Raw genomic sequence first — 16,579 nt, forward strand, 5'->3', positions numbered from 1 at the left:
CAATTCGATCCATTAAATGGCATTAAAATATTCTGCCTAGATCATTTTCCCAACTATAACAAGCTGGTTTCATTAATTGTCAAATGTCTTGGCCACAATGTTTCAATTCAAAGACAAGAGAACAATTTATTCTTGCTGTTGTTAATAATGACATTACGAACAGGGCCTTTTCCCAGGTCTCGTCTATCTTTTTTGGAGACAAGACTATTATCACAGCAGTTGCAGGCTGACTCCTAGTTAGAAGCGTCATGGTTACAATTACTAACTAAAAATTTGAACCCCATTTAATTCTCTCATTAATTCATTACTGTTCCTTCAAAACCCCTTCAAAATGAGGGAGAAACCCAGAAACCACACTGCATCAGACTTAAACCAGACTTTGCTACATTAAACTACACTGGATGACTACACACATTGTAACTGCCTTTAAGTGACAAGCCTCTGATTATCTACGTTTGCCAAAATTCCAAATAAATACAAATTTTAGCTATTCTTTGGTGTTAAGAGGACTTCTACAGCAAAATTAATACACACCACTGGAGCAATATCTAATGTTAATTTCAAAGGCATTTATATTAACATGCAATTGCTGTTGAAGTTACCATTGAAAACTTTTTTTACCATATAGTCTGAGGAAGCAATGAATTCCACTGTAGAATTCTGGACCTCTGGCCGCTTGTGAGGCTCTCCGTAAGATCGTGTCAGAGGATTATACATAAATTCTTCAGGAACTGTAAGAAAAAACAAAATATACATTTGTCAGCAAATAAAAACCATTACGACAGCTACAAGCAAACTAATGCAGACACATTTCAATTATCACTAACAGCAGAAAAAAATTCACATTAAGGATATATAAAACAAAGGAATATTTCAAGTATCCCAAGCAACATCGAGTTAAATAACTGGAAACAAAAGAAGGTTTATTTCAAACAGCAATATATTCCCAACTTTAAAACACTAATGCAAATAAGAGCGTTTCAGAACAATCACCTTCAACCTATATTGTTTCCCATACCCTCTGGCCTGGATTGCAGACACTATGAGCTGTCATCATGCTCCATTTGCATACTGCAGCAGCAGTCAATGGAGTGAGTTGATTTCATTATACAAGTAAGCAGGATAATACGATTACATTTTTTCATCTCCCAGAAAACTACAAAACAATGTTTTGCTGCAGGAAACGCACAGCACATCTGACTTACGATCCAGAGGTTTTAAGAAACATCTTAAGAACACTGTCATTTAATCAACATTATAATTTAAATTATCCCATGGACTGATACGATACAAATACTTGAAAGAAGTTCTATGAATGCAGGAACCTCCTACTGCAAAAACTTACCGTCATTAACTCTATAGCACAGATTGCATTTCCACCTCCTTTGATCAATAAAAGAAACAAAAGGGTTGATGTATGTCCTGCAGGATCTGCATCTCACTATTGTGCTTGATGTTATTACTGGTAATTGCTAAAAACAAACAATGGAAAGCTGTAACAAACGTACGTAATACATTTCATGGAAAACATTACTGTGCAGTACAGCATATGAAAGCTTCATGAGACTAGATATTCTATCAACTTGCCCTTGATCTTTTTAGCTAATTTTCAAACAGAGTAATAAAGATGCCTATTAAAAATATCCTCCTCTTTACAACCAGAAGAAATATTTAATTATTGTCTGAATCCAATATCACAAATCAAAGGTGTCATAAGATTTTAATGAAATTACTTTAAATTACATAGCGACAGTAACACAGCTACTACGGTAGGAGGAATTACGAAAGGACAACCTTGAGTGACTAAATATGATAGACAGCAAATCTTACACAAAGAGCACACGTTATATAAGTCCTACAAGCTAGTCACCTTTTACATAAATGTATTAGATGGAAAAGAGTTGCTTAACAGTTTCGAACACAGGTTCAGCCCTACATTGTGTTTAACTTCTATTGCCAGCATTTATCATGCCAGTAATACAATCAAGATGAGCATCTTGCTTCAAGAGGGCACTGTAAACACCTTTTCAAGTGGTTTCTGACAGTTCTGAACCCAACACGCAGAGGGGTAAATTCAGAGCCCCACAGAACACGGCCAAACAGATTTCCAACAATAAGGAAAACATTTTGAAGGACCTGTCTGAAGTTTTTCCCTTAGGAATTCCAATGAAGTAGCAATTTCAAGGCTCTTTCCCTTTCCTCCTCCATAAGTAACAATTTTTTTTTTGCTACTTCTGTTAAATTTAGGACTTAGACTGCAGTGTATTTTATTGTTTGAACAAAAATAGGACAAATGTGTCTATTAAATATATATACTAAAATAAAAAAGTAAGCTGCTTTACCGTCAGGTCTCTGAAGGGATGTAGCAACAAACCCAAGGGAAGCTTAGCTTTGTTTAACAAAGCCTGTGTCTGTGGAATATTTGTCAATGTACATCGAAACGAGCTGTAAGAAAATAAAAACATCATGGTGACAAAGAAACGTTAAAAAAAACATTAAAAACGTTGAGTTGCCACCTGATTGTAAAAAAATTTGAAATTTAAGAAATTCTATGTTTTACAAAGCTGATATAAGAAAGAAAATTAATGCAGAGATTAAAAACAGCTTCCTAAATAAACAAACAAAAATACCCCCCCACACTCCCCAATTTAATAGCTCAGCAATGCAAGTATACAAAACCATACTTGCATTGAAGAAATAAAACTGCTTTAGTTACAATGCTCAATGTAAAATGTTGTATTTTTTATTCACTATAAAGATTTTTTTGCAGGAAGGAACTGAAGAAGGAGTACAGCATTTGCTAGTTCTCAGAAAGCAGTATCTATATAAGAAAACAGTAGAAAATACCAAGAGAGTCAAAATATTTTCTTCTGAGTATGTAAAGTTCAAGTTCAAGAAGGACAGGGAACTGCTGGAGAGGGTCCAGCGTAGGGCAACCAAGATGATTAAGGGAGTGGAGCATCTCCCTTATGAAGAAAGGCTGAGGGAGCTGGGGCTCTTTAGTTTGGAGAAGAGGAGACTAAGGGGGGACCTCATTAATGTTTATAAATATATAAAGGGTGAGTGCCATGAGGATGGAGCCAGGCTCTTCTCGGTGGCAAGCAATGATAGGACAAGGGGTAATGGGTATAAACTGGAACACAAGAGGTTCCGCTTAAATTTGAGAAAAAACTTCTCAGTGAGGGTGCCAGAGCCTGGCCCAGGCTGCCCATGGAGGTTGTGGAGTCTCCTTCCCTGGAGACATTCAAACCCGCCTGGACATGTTCCTGTGCGACCTCACCTAGGCGTTCCTGCTCCAGCAGGGGGATTGGACTAGATGATCTTTTGAGGTCCCTTCCAATCCCAAACATACTGTGATACTGTGATAAAGTGAAGGATGGACTTAAAGCTAAATAAAGGGCAGTCAAACACCCCAATGCACTGATAGTGCTGTCCAAAGCATTCCCCACCCAAGAGTGATTTCAAGACCCTCAGTTTTCCGATTTTTGTTTTCTCGTAGGACCATGCATTGTTAATTTGAGGCAATGAACAAAATTTGGGTTTGAATTAGAATTTAGATATTTTGGAAGAGCAATTTCCATTTACTTAGCTACACCTGACTTGGGATAGCAGATAACACTACTTAATGTTAATCAGAGGTGAACGGATGCATCATGATTGCAGGATTACCACAGTAAAATATACTCACAGTTTATTCAATGTATTTAGGCATGATCATCATAATTCTCTGGAAAAAATCCTATGCAATATTACAAAAATATTCTATGAAACGTACTGCGTAACATTAAGGTGTTTATTAATAGATTTGGGTTTCTTAGATCTATAAAAAAAGGCAAATATTAAACAGGTTTCTTAATGTTTTAATAAGTGAGCTGCACTCACGCTGCATATATAATGTATTCTGATGGTAGGACAGTTTCAATATTTGTGTAAGAATGCAGAGAATAAACATGTTTTCAAGTGAAAGGGGTTATACTAGCTCATCATTTAAGGTAAGGAGTCAGTTCAGACATTTTTTGACACTTTAAATCATTATTAGTCAGTAAAAAATGCAAGACGCTCTTCTTGACACAGTGCACTTACTCTGGGCTGCAGTTTAATTTCCTAAGATCAGAATTCAAGTTAGGCACAGGTGCTGGAACTGAAGATACAGGCAAAATATTTCTATCTTGTGTAAGGTTTACTGGTCTCAAGCTTTCTGGCTGCTGAGAATGCTGTAGGCTTAACCCTCCCAAGGAAGAGGACAGCTGGTTCACACCTGGGTATTGCTGAAAAAGGTAAGAGCATTGCAAATAGGTAAACACACAGTCATGTTTAAACAACCACCTTCAATCTTTTTGTAATCCTGATTCTTCCAGACACGTATTAAAAAACAATACAGCAGTACTTAGTAACAAATCCAAACAAACAAGAGAAGAGTTGTATGGCAGAAATTTTAAAAAGTTAAGACAAATGTGACATATCTTCCAAATATCATTGGACAAGATTCAATTTCATGATACAAATCAACATAGAAAATCATACATATTAATTTCCATGCAAAAGAAAACAAGTTACTAGAAAGGCTGACAATCCAAACCTGTGGATAATGCTGAAACCCAGGATGGTGTCCTGGGTTACTGGGCTGCACAGGAGCAGGTGGTGTTGCATTTTGGTAGCCGGGCTGCAGTGTTGGGTACCCATAACCAAAGGGCTTAGAAGCTTTTGATGTTTGGGGGACTGATGGAGAAGGAACTGGGCTGCTGGTCACAGAACGTGTCTCTGGAAGGACAAAAGAAATCCCACAGGTATTGAACATAGTTACTATTTCTTTCTTAGTTTAAATGTACTCACCTAAATGCTTAACAAACAATTTTTTCTTTTATAAGTTTTTGCATTATCCGTCAAGTTATGTGCACTGACCGGATAAATTAGCAAGGACTACTACTGCAATTATGCTGATAAAGGCAGTATACATAGGAAGATAACTGTAGACTTGTGTAACTACTGACAAAATACTCTTTTTACAGAAGAAAATGCAACTTTCAGTATTTCAACTGAATTAGAATAAATAAATAAACAAACCCCCCTTAGAACCACATTTTATTCCGAGATTCGCACTTGATAGAAATGGCAAAAGAAACCATTCATGCTTAGTCTCTCCTCTACCACTTATAAATACTTTTAAAACATAAGGCTAAGACAAGAGAACTAGTCTCTAAATGTAGACACAGAGCTCTTCCTGAAGTAACGCAAGGCCCTCCTGTATATCCCTGCAGCACAGTTCGGTCCCACTGTTTTTGAAGTCTGAATTGAAAGTAACACACAGACCTAAATTAATAGAAAACGATTGTAAAGAGACAAAACTACTCTTTAGAAATATCTACAAATGTGAGCTAAATTTCAGAAGAACTTAAGCTTGGTAAAATCCACCAGGAAAAGTGCCGGGCAAAGAAACCAACCGCTCAAGAAAACAACTGACAAGAAGCTATGTTTGGCATGAACACTCCAAAAGAAATGGAGAAAGAAAACCAAACCAAATGAAACAAACCTCACACAAACAAAAACAAACAACAAATAAACCCCCAAACAAACAAAAAAACCCCCAAAACCAAAACAACAAAAACCAAAACAGATCTAAGAAATGTGAAGAAAGTTGATTTTGTTAATCTCTAAGGAAAGGAAGAGGAACAAGTTATTTTTAAGAATACGCCTTCAGCAAAACCAAAGTGGTTAGTTATTAGCTGAGAAATGAGAATTTGTAATCATGCAGCCATGTCTCTGTTCACCTTACAGCTGGATCCTATGTGGACAGCAATACTGGTTTTTCACTTGACGTTTACTCAGGAACCCATCAAACTACTGTGGCATCCTCATGGGCCAGAACAATGAAAGAGCCAGAGGGGGAGCATCCCCCAATTAATCCAATTATAATTTTAAATACTGGCTAACATACCTACATTGAAGAGCATCTTTTCCACCTGGTCTTGATATAACAACTCTACAGATTTCAAAATGGAGGTAGTCTGCTAGTAGGTTTATTTAGAACAAACCTGACACTGCAGACATTTTTAGAGACGAAAATAAGCAAAATAGCAGCCATTTTAAATGAAGAAAAACAGAAGAAGAAAATAACCTGAACCAAGCATCTCTGCAAACTGACTATTGTTGGTCTCTCAAAACTTCAGTGGTGTGTCAGCTATTATCAGCTATTAATGTCAACACAACCAGGCACACAGTATAGCCTAGAGAAAGCAGCCTGTTCCACAGAGAGAATGATTTCAGCACTGCCTTTAACCTTACGAGGGAAAGTATGATTTATGATACAAGGAAGTTTTAATAAATGGTTACTCAAACTTCAGCGTTAAAACCGCAAAACGTGATTAAAAAGTGAGGTATGTTCTCTCTGATAATTTTCCCCAATCTGTACATAGGTATTTCCTTTCACTTAGTTTTTAATTAACAATTAACAAAACCAGAAATAGGGAAAAAAAAACAACCACCAAACAGTAAACATTTAAATCTTTAAATGAATAATTCAGAGTTAACACAATAAATTGCTTACCTGGATAGCCACCTCCTTCCAGGGCATCGTAATTGTTCAGAACAGGAGAGGCACTGCTTGTAGTAGAGGAACTATCAATTGCTGGGGGAGAAAAAATATTTAAAGTTAGGTGCTTCAGAAATGGCAAATTTTTGAGAAATGAGAGGCTGACATTATTTTCTAAAAACTTTGGTAAGAAACTGTCAAGAAAAATCCTGGGGGAAAAAAAGACCACTTGAGCCCTATGAATTGCAAGTTATTACCACTGCAAAGAGGAGGGGGAGGAAGAGATAAACAATCAACATGATATTAAAGAACAAACAAACAAGCACATGCCAAACAAACAGCAAAAGAGAGATGAGAAATGGACAAAAACAATGAAAAAGGTTGTTTCTTGAAATACAATAATTTCCTATTAAACTAGAAGTTCTTCCCAGACTACAGCAACTGAAGCAATATACATTTTTAACAGAGTCTCTACTGTGACTTCCTTCACCGACACTGCGCTACTCAGAAGGATCCACAGTGGTCACACGTCCCATTGTGAAGCTGAAAGTACTTAAAGCAAAAACTTCCATGGTGGAACATTTGAGATTTGATCCTCTTTCAATTGAGATTTCCAAGTAGAGTCTCCTACATATGGAAACGTAACATCACTGAAATTTGGGACACATCAATACCATGGCAACATCATGACTCTATAGATTATTTTTGAGCATTTTGCCTTTAAAGCTTTCAGCTAAGAAACAGAAAAACTATTTAAAAAAAAACAATAGATTTTATTTTAAATAATATATTAACAGTGGAACTCATACAACATTAGTTTTCAGATTGTTTTTCACTGTAAATTTCCCTGTGTTTTTCTGAAGTTTATTAAACAACGTAACTGCAAGATTTCTTTTCTTAACAAACTTTATCTTTCTATTCTAGAAACTGAAGGAAAAATAGTTCATTATTTTGTTCCCTGAGCAGGAACACTGATTCAAATGTCTGGTAAGTCCTACTACAGAAAAGCCCAGATATACTTTTATTAGGTCAACAAGATCAAGATTTATGAATGTTCAAGAAGTTTTTCTTCTCTCTGATCAGAAGTTAGTTCCGCATTTCAAAAAAATACCAACAGGATATACGCACAGTTGTGAACAAGTAAGACACTAGTCCAAGCTTTGTTTTTACTACTATGTCACTCTTTAAAGTTTTTCTCACAGTAAACTGTATTAATAAAACTAAATCCACCTATAATAAAATTTCATACAAAATGATGTTGCTCTTTTCATTAGGAAGATATCAACGATACAGTGAAACATTATATGCTTCCCAAGCTCTGCTGGAAAAGGTAAGAGAAACTAATTCGACAAATACATGAAATAATGTACTTTAAAAGCATGCTGTAAGTAAAAATAATGCCACTCAGTCATATTTCTACTACCAAAAAAAGTATGCATAATTTCTGACATTACTGAGTATCTCACATACTTAGTGAAGACCTTGCACTTAAGGTCTTTGCTTCTAAAGAACTTTCAGATGTAACATATTCTTGAGAACTTTCAGAGTCTCAATACCTACAAGAATTACGATGTTCCCCGTTCTACTCTCCACTGGAAAACAAGCAGCTAAGTCAAAACTAGCAAGTTGTACAGTTTCCCGCAGACCAAAAGGCACTTTGATCTCTAAGATGGTCATGTGCACCATGGAAATCTCTCAGATTCTCCCTCAAAAAAAACGACAAGAACTTACACATAATTAAACAACAGTTTTCCTATGCTTAAATTAAGCTACAAGAGCTGTCAGAGTTTACTTTAGTATAATAAGCACCAGATCAGAGAACACATTAAGACAACAGGAAAAAATGTTTTATAAACAAACAAACAAACAAATTAGAAAACACTGCTTGAACAAAAGTAACACTTATAACATGCTTTTACTGTTATGTAATTATTTTAGCAATATAACTTTTGCTTTCAGAGTTTTCAAGAACTCTTTTGCAACATAGTTAAAGATCTAACAGGTGAGAGTGACAAATTGAGAAGCTACACAAACAAAAGCAGCCGGGTGTCCAACACCTATTTTTCATAAAACCACTGGCACAGCCTATCTACAGGATCACTTTAGGATTTACATTAACCCCTGGTGACAGGGCACAGAACAGGAAGCTTATCAATCACACAGCCTATGTATTGAACCTGCGTGCCCTTTCTTTTGCATAAGATAAATTTAAATACAATGATAGCTCAAAGGCTACAGACTTTAGCGAAGTACAGAACTTGAGAGAGAAAGATGGTGGGGAACATAGAAAAAAGTTCTGACATACAAAATGCTCTGGCTCTTCTAGCCTACTCTTTAAAAAGCAGAGTTCAATGAGCAGCTGCATGAAAACAGCCAAAGCAAACTTTATATCCCAAAGTGGAATTGTCTTCTAGCTGGTAAAGTCTAAGTAGACTCATAGCATTAGAAAAAAAACAAAAAAACCCCCATGTTATGTAAAATTAGGAAGTATCCATAGATTTAAAATAGGAGTTATTAAAGAGTCACTGTGTGTAATTTAATACTAATACTCAAGCCTGTTAAAAGATCGAATGTGTTATCACACAAAGGGTGAGAAAGTAAAAAAGTGAACCAATAATTTGAAATAGCAAGAATGACAGAGGCTATACCAAGTATCCTAATACTTGCGCTCTACTCAGGGTGGTCTACTCACATCACTTGTATTGATAGTATTGAACCCTCCAAATATTGTCCTTCTCTGGCTGGAACAATGACAAGTATCTTTGGCTGAAAATGCCTTTCTCCTTGGAAAGAGGACAACAGCAACTATTTTCTTTTAATGTTTTGCTAATAATTCAGCATAACAATTGAATCAATATTACTCAAATTGATAATGTGAGCCCATCACACTTAATTATGACCTGGATGTCGTAATTGTTTTGCTCCATTCTTCACGGTATCGTCAAAGGCACAATAAGCTATTTTCACAGTACTCTAATTTTACGATTTAATTATATTAATAGCACTCAGAATTATATGACGCCATTTTTTCCTGCCTAGTTACAATATGAATCATAAGCTTAAAAGAAAAGTTACAGAAGTTTACTAAACCAAATTAATACTCAAAGCCAGCACACACAAATGGGAGTACTACATCAGCACAAGGCATGCGCTACTATTACTTCCATCCGTCAACAAGGGTAGAAGTCTAATGTTTAATCTCAAAAAGCTTTTAATATTGTTACCACTCCTATATAGATTGAAAGACTTTTAAGTAAGAAGTTACCACCCAAGAAACTAAGGTGGTGAGAAATCAGGCAATTCTGACCAAAAAGAGGCAGAATCCTTGCAACCAAGAATGTAACACTTCAACCAAGCAGCACAAACTACTTCTTAAAAATAAAACCTAAAAAACCTTTTAAAGTTGCCTACAAAGTGAGCATGTTAAAACGGAACCGATGTGCCAGACCACAGACACGTACCTTAGTAGGAGGAAAAAAAAAGCAGCACAAATTAATTTACCGCCTTAAAAAGCACACTTCTTACCTTTCAATATTTACTACCTGAATTGTAAGACTTCCCTATACATACAATGGGAAACAAATTAAACACTGTTTAACGTAACAATACTAATGGCATCTAGTAACTTCTAGAGCTAGTTATCTTCAGGTAAGAGTTTAAAACCTACTGCAAATTAAAATATTAAAAATATGGGGTCTCAAAAGTTGTGAATATTACTTTGTTAGATACATAAAATCTGACCACTACTGAACTCCCTTGTGTTTACTATACTAATAACATCTGGGAAATTTCTAGTTAACTTAATACATGATAAGTCTGAGTGATGTTTTGTCTTAAAGAAAAAAAAAGTTTCAGGGGATGGAAATATGGAACAAAACTTGAGTAGGAAGAGAACAAGACACTAGTGTAAAGCTAAAGCCAACCTGCTTCCTCATCCTCCTCATCCTCTTCCTCATCATCTGAACTTGATGACAAGGGAGCTGGTGCAGAGCTAGCTTGGTTATTAACATATCCACCATACTGCATGCCTGTGAAGTGGAAAGCACAAACATAAAAGTCAGACAGACAGGAAAGATGCGAAACAAAAGTCACAAATCATTGCATTAAAAGTGAGAGAAATTAGCTGTTCCAGAGAAAATCCCAACATGCAAATAGTTAAATCTACAACCCTAGACTACAGAACTATAGTTCATATAGGAACTATATGAGCAGTACAACTGAAGCAGTTTTTAGTGGGCTAGTTTAGCAAAGTATTAGTAGCACATGGAAGTTAGCAGCAAATTTTATATGTGTGTGTGCACATGTGCGCATGTGTATCAGGAAGTTAAACACACACAGAATTTCCATATGTGTATTTGAGTTTGTCCAGTAGGATATTTTGATAAGTTAATATATATAAATGAGTTCTTTCCCAGAGAAATTCAAACAGTGTTATGAAAACATTGACATTAAACTTTTTCTTGGCATACCCACTCCTTTTAAGGCAGCAATTATTCATGTTGTAATTCTGAACACTGTTAGGAATTAATGAAATACACTGCTGCTACAACATGCACAATCATATACCTCAGCAACAGTCAGGGAAATTTAAGCTAGGTAAACCTGAAAACTTGATTAGCATTATTCTAAATTACTGCTTAAAAATTCAGGCTTGTAGACCCATATTTAAGCATCTAAATACACTATCCACTTTTAAGATCTGGTGACAGCAACTGTTACCACAGTCACCTCCAAACCATAATCTATAAGGTTTTTTGGAAGTAGTTTATTTTGGTAGCAAGTTTCTTTGTTGCTGCTTCTTTGTTGTTTGTTTGTTCTGGTTTTGTTTTCTTCTGTTTCTTTTCAATATCTAAACATATGCAAACAGTACACAAAAGCAGCACATACATACACCATTTAATTTAAAACAGTAAAGCATGCAGCAATGGCTTATAATCACTCTCCTACATTACTCATCACTGATGCAATTTCAGCACCTCCAAGAAACCTTTAAAGTTTCTCTTGTCACGGGGCACAGTTAACAAGGATTTTTAAATATGCTTGTAGTCAGGCACACACATCCTAAACAGATAAAAGAGACCATTGTTTCTCTCTTAGCAATCCAATGGATTGCTATGGCAAGAAAATATCCTAATTCTTCAAAAGTTCTAATTTTTTCACACTCTTTAAGGTCTGGGATTATTTTCCCCTGTAGAAGCACTATGGCACCATTACAGTAGTGTTCTTTATTTTAACACTACATATCACTACGAAAGTGTTGCATGTTACACATAATCTGAAACCACCATGGTAATTAATAATCCCCCCATCCACAACTCAAATCAACTACATCAACCTTTATTTTAACTGAACTATGGGCTAAAAATGCTGTTACATGGCTTTTTTAAACAGGGTTAACAAATGAACACAGGAGGACCACTTCAATTTCACTTAAGAAAAAACAACAGAATCGAGGTGAAAAGTATCTATTCAAACAATGGAAAAGAAAATAGAGCAAAACAACATTCCTGAGAAGCTGAACTTCCATACAGAGGTTTGGACGAGACTAACAATATTTCACTTTATCTAGTGCATTAACACTCCCACAATCGAATTTCTCCACAACACAAGTAGTTACAATGATGAAGGCAAAAATCAACTCAAGTGCAGCTGAGGAGCTACAACACTTCTGTTTCTCTATACTGCTAAAACACGGGATCAGCTCAGGTGATTCACAGTCCCATCTTTTATGAAGGCTATTGGATGCTCTTGATAAGGAGGATACAAGAAAATAATTCCCTGTGCAAAACCAAACTACAGCCAAGGAGACTACGTCTTTTCTCAAGCCTGGGAGAGTTACTGTGGAATAAGACAGAACAACTGCATCACTGTCAAGGAGAAAAACAACCTAAATTAATTAACGTGCAAGTAAAAGGGAAAAAAGGTCAGGATGACCAGAGATGGACTGTAACACAGAAAGCTAAAGTACAAGAAAATGAGCACAGTGTCAGAGTGCAAAGGCAGACTAAAAATTTAATGTATACAGAAAGGAAGTAAATCTACCTGGAATGGGCATGCCAATGCAAAAATTGCAAGCATGGGCAGGTGAGACAAAAAGACTGAATTAGTCATCCTACTAATGCTACTTTGAAAGTCTTTGGAATGTTTTTTGGAAAACAAAAACTTTTACTGCTAAACTCTCCCCTTTTCCAGTCACCGGTCACATACATAATAGATGTATGTGTTGAGAAATAATATATTTAAAAAAAAAAAAAAAAGATTAAAAAATATGCTAGTGACAGAAAAGTTGAGTACCATGAACTATGTCACTACGAATCCTCTGGAAGCAGGGCTGGTTTGACTCTTACCAGCCTTGTGAGTTTGTGAAGAATTTTATTTTAATTGTCAGCAGTACTTCAAATTTCTGCCTTCAGGATACTCCTGTGCTAGCGTAACTGTCCAGGCACAAAAATCAATCTTGAGAACTGACCTGGCTGAAAAATAATCTAACTTAAAAAGTCATTCTCAGGTGGAAAAGCCCCCACTTCAGGTTCACTGCCCAGCAATGCCACCAATAGGCCAGCACAGGGGAAAAAGCAACTGAGAGGCAGAAATAGGTGGCTGAAGACAGCAGCTCCAAGTGCTACCATGTGCTTCATCACGATTTCTTTTGCAAAAATTCAGTGCTGCTTAGTATCTTTTACAGAATTGTTAATAATGTTAAAATCTCCTATTCTGAGAACTGCAAAAAGCTTATTTTGAAATCAGTATTTGAGTGAGATTACTTCATAGGTGTGGCTTAAGGTGCAACCATGTAATTTAAATTGACACAAATTTATTGGAGTGGAAATTTCTAAATCTTGCTCCCAGTGTATCTGAAATACAGTATCACACTCTAAGGCTTTATCCCACTATATTTTACAGACAGCTAGAAGATGTAGGTGGGAGAACACAAAAGGATAAACTGGGATAAGAACTCATTTACCTATGAAATAAACCAACTATTTAGGTGTTTTAAGTACAAACACCCTTACCATTAAAGACTTTAAAACTGAAACCACATAAAATGTACACTCTTAAGTTTTAAGTTTCACAACAGAGACCCCACCAAAAGTGAAAATAAAACAACCACATGCAAAAATAAACTATATTCTGAAGTTCTTTAAGTGGCTTTCTACTCATAACCCTAATATTTTCAAGGAATTTACTATGGCAATAAGATCTTAATATTACAAATAGTAGTTCTCACAAAACGAACCTTCCTCTTCTCCATTCTTAAACTCCTTGCTTTAAATTACTTTCATTTACTCATCAGCTCCTCTCATCAACATAACTAAGGAAACCTACAAATAACATCCAGACAGGACACACATTTCCCAAGTTCAGCTCCAGGATGCCACTTTCAAGTAAATTAGTTTACCTGCTTTAAATTCGTACAGATATTTACGTAAGATTAAATAGGCCTTAAAACATTTCAAGCTTTTTGTACTCTTAGAACTCAGCCAAGTAAACAATTAGAATATTTTAATTCTGTACAGGAATGACCACATGGAAGCTTAAAACAATTAAATCCACTTTAAATATTAATTCAGATCAGTTTTCCAGAATGCTTTCATGTAGGCAACACTACTCTGTAAGAAGAAAAAAAGTCAGTTCGTTTAATCTCCACATGAGAAACACACTTGGAATTCTAACAAACCAGACAGATGCTCAGTAGATGTGTTCTGTTTTTTCAGTAGATTAATTTCTACAAATAATGTTATTGCACTTAATCATTGATAAAAAGGTATTGCGAGAGTACATTAAGTATTTCTGAGTCTTCAAACAAAACTAAATGAAGAGAGTTTGAAGTCTTCTAATGCTCATCAAAATATCATCTAAGCATAGAAACATACACACGTGATGACGTACATGCATTTATTATTGATTGTATTAATGTAAATACAACCAGAACAATGCAAACTCCTGATTACTTATCTATATATACCTGAAATAGGTATATTGTTGGTTTTGAAGCGTGCTCATGCAGCCACTTATTGCATTAACCTTCACTTATACGGAAGTATTTGAACTTAGTGAAAAGTCCAGCACTGATCGCAGTGATCTGCATTTAATGTACCAAGTGTTCACACATTATACCGGAATCACTGCAAGAACATATATATTGCACATCAAAGTAAGCACAGGTAAACAGCTAAACCCCTTTTTTCTCATTAGAAACATAGTTACATGATTTATTTGGAAGATGAAGCAACAGTTTTGTTCTAGCAAGCACATCTACTGTGTAAATCCTATCCAGTAACAAAATCAACCATAAAACTGGGCAAGGACCAAGCACAGTTCCAAAAATTGCTTTATCATTTCTTTAAAATGGCACACTGTACATAATTCTCCATTGCTATAAAGTTCTATCTTTCTGCCTGTAAGATATACCGAATTGATTCACAGACAAGATTTTCTTCACATTCTCCACTCCAACAGAAAAAGGGGGAAATGGAGGAAAAGGGGAAATTTAGACATTTATTTGAAATTTAAGTATAAAAAAAAAAAACCTATGCTGTGACTGTCCCACACCATGCTTTTGAGAATTATTTCGAAGACTAGACATATCACATTCTTACAGATGAAACTAATGCCTATTTCTACCTCACACACTGAGTTCTTTTTCCATAAGAATTTAAAATTCTGAATCTATCAAGACAAAACACAGGAAAAAAATAATCAGCACAATAAATTAGATTAGGAATACTAGATACAGAAACATACAGCAGTCAAGAGGCAAGTCAAAACATCAGGGCAGAATTAGCATGGCTGAAGAAGGCTCAAGACCCAACTGATTCTTTGCCAAGAGGCTACTAAGATCAGACTAGGAAGAAGCTTATACAAGAATTCCTCTGTCCTCCCACAAGAACTCTCACAGCAACTTTCCAGGGGAGCTTACAGCTAAAAAATAAGAAAACAACTCTATTAGTTTGAATTTAATACTCAAACTCGCTCCATTTCCCAGTGCTAGTAAATTGCTAGTTTACAGCTGCTTTTGCAATACAGACTAATTGCAAAAGCTACTTTTAAGACATTCTTCCAAGATAGCAATCAGCTTTTTAGAAGAATAAGAAATTAAAAGAAGGGCTTTTTGAGGAACAGACATGTAAGGCTGCCGACCAGACAAGCAAGCCAAAGGTGACATATGGCCAAAGGAAATCAGACAGAAGAGATAAGAGAAGCTAGAACCAAGGTGGTAGAAAACAAGAACACGAAGGGAGCCTGATGAGATGCAAGAGAGGTACTCCAGTCAGACAAACACAGCAGATCAGCAACAAAGCTGTCAGCATTCATTCATGTGTGCATGTGGAACAGGGCAGAAGTCTGTCCTGCAACTTCCCATCCCCTTTTAGTACCTTCCTGAAGGGCCGACTCTGGTGACTGCGTAACAGAGGGTGAAGATCGTGGCTGTGAAGAAAGGCTTGAAACAGGTGTCCTTACTGATGAGACCACAGCAGAGGAAGTGGGTGTTCCAGCACCAGGCTTGGTAAATGGAATGCTCTGGCTCACAGAGTGCATGGGCTGTGGAGAATCAACGCCACCTGAAAACAAAAGCAGAAGGCGGGAATGCTTTGTATTTGCACAGACAATTACACAGCACAAACAATCGCATTTGATTTCACAATAAATACAAAAACAATACTTCAAAGAGACATAAGCATCTATAGAAAAGCTGGTTGGTTTTTAAATTAAATACCTATAATATTAAAACTTCATTAAAATTATCAAATTGCTCTGACAACTAACAATAAAAAGAATGATTTAACAAGACCCAGGTTAAGCAGAAGCTACATTAACACATTTTTGATCCATCCCAACTCCATGCTTTCAAGGGTTCCTCTTCCCAGAAAAGAATGCAGTCCATGTGGGATAATTCCCTCTCAATATTCCACCCACAGACAGAAAACCCAGAAGTCAGCTGTGTAGCCTATCAGTGTTTTGTCTCCCTCAAAGGGCCAGCACTTTGCAATTTTGGTACTCAATTAGGAGGCCCATACTCCAAGCAATCTCTTTCAGTCAACCCGAAGT

General features: G+C 36.1%; 1 protein-coding gene across 2 annotated transcripts in view; it reads right to left on the reverse strand.

Annotated features, from left to right (window-relative positions):
* Positions 1 to 16,579, reverse strand: part of SEC24B (SEC24 homolog B, COPII coat complex component) — a 43,154-nt gene that overhangs the window by 16,755 nt on the left and 9,820 nt on the right. The window contains exons 3-10 of one of the 2 annotated variants that reach the window (XM_065062334.1): positions 15,907 to 16,092; positions 10,453 to 10,557; positions 6,545 to 6,625; positions 4,580 to 4,761; positions 4,084 to 4,268; positions 2,343 to 2,445; positions 1,346 to 1,472; positions 622 to 731 (exon numbers count right to left, since the gene is read on the reverse strand). In XM_065062334.1, coding sequence (XP_064918406.1) covers positions 622 to 731; positions 1,346 to 1,472; positions 2,343 to 2,445; positions 4,084 to 4,268; positions 4,580 to 4,761; positions 6,545 to 6,625; positions 10,453 to 10,557; positions 15,907 to 16,092 — 1,079 coding nt within the window. The remainder of the gene's footprint in view (positions 1 to 621; positions 732 to 1,345; positions 1,473 to 2,342; positions 2,446 to 4,083; positions 4,269 to 4,579; positions 4,762 to 6,544; positions 6,626 to 10,452; positions 10,558 to 15,906; positions 16,093 to 16,579) is intronic. The other variant, XM_065062333.1, reaches the window with a different exon arrangement.

Source organism: Columba livia, chromosome 4, assembly GCF_036013475.1.
Source record: "Columba livia isolate bColLiv1 breed racing homer chromosome 4, bColLiv1.pat.W.v2, whole genome shotgun sequence".
Taxonomy (NCBI): Eukaryota; Metazoa; Chordata; class Aves; order Columbiformes; family Columbidae; genus Columba; species Columba livia.